The following is a 6096-nucleotide window of genomic DNA, read 5'->3' as shown; positions in this document are numbered from 1 at the left end:
CCAGGGGTGTAACACAGAGGGGCTGGGGTCCCGCAGTGCAATGCAGAGCAGTCGGGGTGCCAGGGGTGTAACACAGAGGGGCTGGGGTCCAGGCAATGCGCAGGCACCGAGGTCCTGGCAGTGTAATGCAGGAGGGGTCCCATGGGTGCAATGCACAAGGGCCAGGGTCTCAGCAATGGTCTGTACAGTGCTTGGTGTCCCAGCAGTGCCAGGCATACAGGCTGGGGTCCCAACAGTGCAGTGCACAGGGATGGGGTCCTGGAATTGCAACACAGAGGGAGCAGGTCCCCACAGTGCAAGGCAGGAGGACCAGGGTCCCATGGGTGCAGTGACAGCGCCTGTTGTCCCAGCAGTGCCGTGCAGGGCAGGTCCCACGGGTGCAATGCAGAGGAGCAAGCAGGGTACCTGGGGTGCAGTGCACAGGATTTTGGGGCCCAGCCGCGCAGCGTGGAGGCCCAGGGCGCCGCAGGGGAGCCAGGGCAGCGTCAGCGCTCTGCGCCCTGTCCCTGGCTCCCTCCTTCCCAGCCGCGGGGTGCCCGGGCTGTGGGGCCCCCGCGCTGCAGGATCCTGCAGGATCCCCGTGCGGGAGCGGCTGCTTTCCTGTAACCGACACTCGCTGCGCTGCTCTGCTAGGAAATGCTCTGATTGCTGTTAATAATTAATGGCAGCGGGGCCGGGCGCTCGGAGCGGGGTCTCGGCAGCGCGGAGCAGAGCTGCAGCGAGTCCCCGTGCGGTGCGGGCCACCCTCCTACTGCACCCTGGGGGCCGGGGAGCTATGGGGTGCGTCCCACTGGGACCAGCCACCCCTACCCATGTGGGGCTCATGCCGAGCCCCCCAGTGCTCTCCAGTACCCTTGGATCTCAGTGCGCCGCAGGGTCCCGGTGCAGCCGGCATGCAGTGTGCGTGTGTGCGTGGCCACATGTGTGACTGCATGTGCGGGTCTCATGTGTGAGCACACGGGTGGGCCAGGGCCCGTGTTTTGGCAGTGCACGAGTACACGCGTGCCTGTGTGCGTGCCCGCTGCCGTGGCGGGACGTTGCTGTGAGCAGTACATGGGTGCTGCATGCGCGCGCCTGGGTTTGCATGTGTGTGCGCTGGCATTTGCTCACACGTGTCCCCACATGGCACATGCCCGGCGTGTGCAGAGCTGGTGTGCAGCACTTGGCACATCAAGCACCGATGCCTCGTGTGCCCACAGGGGGAAACTGAGGCACGGAAGGCATGGGAGGAGGGGGCACAGGCAGGGTCCCCCCAGCAGCCCCGGAGCTGCAGGCCCCAGGGTGGGTGCAGGACAGGGGCAGTGGGGGCGGTTGGGGGTGCAGGTCCCTGTCCCAGGGCTGCAGGGTGGGCTGGGGGCCGGGGTTCGGCTGGGCCCCCCGCAGGAGCTGGGAGGCCCCCAGGCGGTGGCCGTGTCCCGGCCCCGCAGGACCCCCGACCCTCCAAGCCCTGGACCCCCCAGCCCCCTGGGGTCCCGTCCCTGCGGGGCGGCGCTGCCCGTGCAGCGCTGGGCGCGGGGGCGGCCAGGCGAGCGCGGCCCCCCCGGCCCCGCTGGGTGCTCAACCCCCGCGCTGGGCGGTTTCCCTCGCCCCGGTGTTTGCCTTGGACGGGCGGCGCTGGCGCCGAGCAGAGCCGGGCTGGGCCCCCCCGCGGCCCCCCACGCCGGCGGATGTGGCGGAGGCGGAGGGCAGCGCCGGCCCCACGGGGCAGCGCGTGCAGGGCGGCCCCCCGGCTGCTGCGGGGTAGGGGCAGCGCGGCAGTCTGGCGGGGCCCCCGCAGCACCTCTGCATGCAGTCCCGTGCACCTAGAGCCCCATGGCACCCATGGGTGCATTGCATCCGTAGCCCCATGTGCCGGCAGCCCTGTGCAGCCACAGCACTGCTGTGCATCCATAGCCCTGTGCAAATGCAGCCCTGTGCGCCCATAGCCCCATTGCACCCATAGCCCCATTGCACCCATAGCCCCGTATACCCACAAGCTCTGCGCTCACAGCCTGCATCTCTGTGCACCTACTGCCACATGCACCCACAGCCCCATACATCTGCAGCCCTCTGCACCCACAGCCCTCTCCGAAAACAGCCCTATGCACCAACAGCTCCTTGCATCACTGTCCCATGCATCTGCAGCCCATTGCACCCACAGCACTGCATGCCTGCAGCCCCATGCACCTGCAGCCCCCTGCATGCAGTGTTCACTGCATCCGCAGCCCAGTGCACCAGCAGCCCCATGCACCTGTCTCCCCGTGCACCCACAGCTGCATGCACCAGCACCTTTGTACAGCTGCAATCCCACGCACTTGCAACCTCTTGCACACCTATCCCCGTGCAACCACATCCCCATGCAGCCCCAGCCCGGTGGAAATGCAGCCCCCTGCACCCACAGCCCACTGCAGCCCTATATAAATGCAGCCTGCTGCCACCACCTCCCCATGCAGATGCTCCCACATGCCTGCGGTGTTGCTGGGTGCCGGGATGCGCGTGCAGCGGGGCAGGCCGGTGCTGTTGTGCTGCAAGCAGCGGCCCCGCTCACGGGCACCTCCTGCCTGCAGCGGGGTGGGCCTGGCCCGCGCCCACTTCGAGAAGCAGCCGCCCTCCAACCTGCGCAAATCCAACTTCTTCCACTTCGTGCTGGCCATGTACGACCGGCAGGGCCAGCCCGTGGAGATCGAGCGCACCTCCTTCATCGACTTCGTGGAGAAGGAGCGGGTGAGCAAGCGCCGTGGGGCCACCTGGGCTGAGACCTCGCCCAAACTCGTGGCATGTGTGACGGGCCCCACTGCTCCCCCTGCTGGGGGCGAGGTGGGTCCTGGCCGCCGTGTCCAACCTCCCGCTGCTCCCTTCTCCCTCCGCAGGAGCAGAACGGCGAGAAAACCAACAACGGCATCCACTACCGCCTGCAGCTGCTCTACAGCAACGGTGTGGCCTGGGGCTGGCGCTGCGGGACATGGGGCTGGCGCTGCGGGACGTGGGGCTGGGGCTGCGAGACATGGGGACAGGCTGCGGAATGTGGGGCTGGCGCTGCGGGACATGGGGCTGGGGCTGCAGGATGTGGGACTGGGGCTGTGGGACATGGGGACAGGCTGCGGGACATGGGGCTGGCGCTGCGGGACATGGGGCTGGGGCTGCAGGATGTGGGACTGGGGCTGCAGGATGTGGGACTGGGGCTGCCGGACATGGGGACAGGCTGCGGGACATGGGGCTGGCACTGCGGGACATGGGGCTGGCACTGCGGGACATGGGGCTGGGGCTGCGGAATGTGGGGCTGGCGCTGCAGGACATGGGGCTGGGGCTGCGGGACGTGGGGCTGGGGCTGCGAGACATGGGGACAGGCTGCGGAATGTGGGGCTGGCGCTGCGGGACATGGGGCTGGGGCTGCAGGACGTGGAGCTGGGGCTGCAGGACATGGGGCTGGGGCTGCGGGACATGGGGCTGGGGCTGCGGGACGTGGGGCTGGCGCTGCGGGACATGGGGCTGGGGCTGCGGGACGTGGRGCTGGGGCTGCGGGATGTGGGGCTGGGGCTGCAGGACATGGGGCTGGGGCTGCGGAATGTGGGGCTGGCGCTGCGGGACATGGGGCTGGCGCTGCGGGACGTGGGACTGGGGCTGCAGGATGTGGGACTGGGGCTGCGGGACATGGGGACAGGCTGCGGGACATGGGGCTGGCACTGCGGGACATGGGGCTGTGGGCCAGGGAGGGCTCACGCCTCCCCTCTCCCCACAGGTATCCGAACGGAGCAGGATCTCTACGTGAGGCTCATTGACTCCATGTCCAAGCAGGTAAGCTGCACATCTGGATAGGTGCAGGTGTGCAGGACATGCACATCTGGACATGTGTGCACACTCTGGTGTGCTCTTGTGTGCACTCATTGGTGTGCACACCTGTACGCAGGCATACATAGGTTTGCATGGCTTGCACATATGTGCTTGTGCACAGAGTTGTGCAGCCCTTGCAAACCTGTGCACGTGCACACACACAAGCGTGCATGGCATGCACATCTGTACATGCATGCAAATAAATGGGCACGCACACTTGTGCCTGTGCACACACACATCTGTGCAGAGCACGCTCATGTGCACACACACTTGTGCAAGGCACGCACACCTGTAGCTGCGCACAAGCAAATGGGCATGCAGGGCTGGCACATGTGAAGGTGCCACAGGTGTGCATGGGACCCATGGGTGCCATGGGCCACGGGGACCCACGAGTCCGGTCCCCATGTGGGCACTGTCTCCCTTCCAGGCCATCATCTACGAGGGGCAGGACAAGAACCCCGAGATGTGCCGCGTGCTGCTCACCCACGAGATCATGTGCAGGTGGGTGCTGCGCGGGGCCGGGCTCCCCCGTGCCCCATTAGAGCAGCTCTTGTTTACCGCGCTCGCGCGCCGTGTTTGTGCAAATTAGCGCTCCGTGCCAGCACCACTAATTGAGGCGGGAGCCGCGCTAACGAGGCCGGGGCCGCCGCGCTCCCCGCGGCGCTGGGCTTGCCCGCCGGGGACGGGGACGGGGCTCGGGGCGCCCGCGCTCACCCGGCCCCTCTCGCCCGCCCAGCCGCTGCTGCGACAAGAAGAGCTGCGGGAACCGCAACGAGACGCCGTCCGACCCCGTCATCATCGACAGGTAGGTGCCCATGGCCTCGCGCCCGGGCTCGCGGCCCCGGGCATCCCACGGGACCCCAGCATCATCCCTGTGCCACTCCAGGCTGGCGGCTCCAAGTGTCCCACGGGACCCCGGCATCATCTCTGTTCCGTTCTGGGCTGGCGGCTCCAAGTGTCCCACGGGACCCTGCGGGGTGGCAGGGAGCCCCCAGGCTGGCACCTTGCCAAGGCGGGGGCAGCTCATCAGGATGCTGCCTCGTTAGCGCTAATGACCCGGGCAGGGCAGCAGCCCCAGCGCTGGGCCCGGCTCTCCGCTCCGTCTGCTCCACGGGTGTTGCATCCGCTGGGCCGGTTCCCCTGGGCCCACGAGCGGGGCGGGCGCAGGATCCCCGTCCCCACGCGGACCTGCCATGGGCACAGGGCAGCTCTGGAGCCTCCTCCCAGCCCTTCCTTCCCAAACCACTGCGGCCGCTCATCCTCCCCGGCCCGCAGCCCTCGGGGCAGCGCTTGGTGACAGCGCATGGGCTGAGGCCCTGTCCGCTCGCTGCATGCATGGCCTGCTGTGCCATGCTGTGCCATGCCATGCTATGCCATGCAGTGCCATGCTGTGCCATTCTGTGCCATGCTGCGTCTCTGGGCACCCTGTGCCAGGCAGTGGCGGTGGCCACGTGTGACAGATGGGGACGCAGGGCTTGCCGTCAGCGCGGCACTTCCGACGCGCGTCAAGCAAATAAATAAATGAGGCGGCTGCGGGCACTGCCGCCGTGCCAGGACACCGCGGCGCTGGTGCCAGGCTGGCACGTGGCTGGGCGCCCTGGGCCCGGGGACACCGAGCACTGGGGCCGGCACAGGCGGCTGCTCTGTCCCCCGCGGTCCCGCCTGGCTGGCCCCGCTGCCCCGTGTCTGTCCCTTTGCCTTCCCTTTCCCCTCGCCTGCTGTGCAGCTGCACCTCCCTCTATCCACGTTCTCCCTTCTTTCCTTCTATCCCTCCATCCCCCATCCCTCCACCCTTCCCTACATCCAGGGCTCTGTCCCTGCCCCTCCCCATCCAGTCCTGTAGACACCCATCCCCGCAATCCCCCCTCCATCCTTTCCCATCCCTTCCTCTCTCCATCCCTCCATCCTCCCCCGCAGCAGCTCCTCCATCCATCTCTCTATCCCTCAATCCGCTTGCCCCATCCAGGCCGCTAGCCACCCATCCCTCCATCCTCCCGCATCCCGTCCGCTCTCCATCCAGCCGCCCATCCCTCTCTGCACCCCTCCATCCTCCAGGCTGGTCTCGGAACCCCCTGGGGACCGGTCTGCGCTGTGGCCACCCTGGAGAGTGTATGTGATGAGTTCCGCGAGGCTCAGCAGGGCTCCTGGGTCCCCTTTTTCGCACTGGCCGCTCAGCGCAGGGCTCGTGCCCACCGCGTCCCCCTGCCCGCCGCAGCACCGGGCACGCGTGGGCACCAGGAACGCACCGCGAGCCCCCCAGCCCCGCAGGGCCCCCGCGCCCCTCTG

The 6096-nt window shown here is 68.2% G+C and overlaps 1 protein-coding gene across 1 annotated transcript in view; it reads left to right on the top strand.

Annotated features, from left to right (window-relative positions):
• Nucleotides 1-6096, top strand: part of LOC112955604 (transcription factor COE4-like) — an 18168-nt gene that overhangs the window by 2944 nt on the left and 9128 nt on the right. The window contains exons 2-6 of the mRNA XM_026048928.1: nt 2547-2703; nt 2850-2913; nt 3719-3774; nt 4238-4311; nt 4547-4615. Of these exons, the coding sequence (XP_025904713.1) occupies nt 2547-2703; nt 2850-2913; nt 3719-3774; nt 4238-4311; nt 4547-4615 (420 nt within the window). The remainder of the gene's footprint in view (nt 1-2546; nt 2704-2849; nt 2914-3718; nt 3775-4237; nt 4312-4546; nt 4616-6096) is intronic.

Source organism: Nothoprocta perdicaria, unplaced genomic scaffold (genome assembly GCF_003342845.1).
Source record: "Nothoprocta perdicaria isolate Ctin4 unplaced genomic scaffold, notPer1 scaffold_585, whole genome shotgun sequence".
NCBI classification, from domain to species: Eukaryota; Metazoa; Chordata; class Aves; order Tinamiformes; family Tinamidae; genus Nothoprocta; species Nothoprocta perdicaria.
The sequence above is the reverse complement of the archived record's forward strand: the minus strand, read 5'-3'. Positions and strand labels throughout refer to the sequence as shown.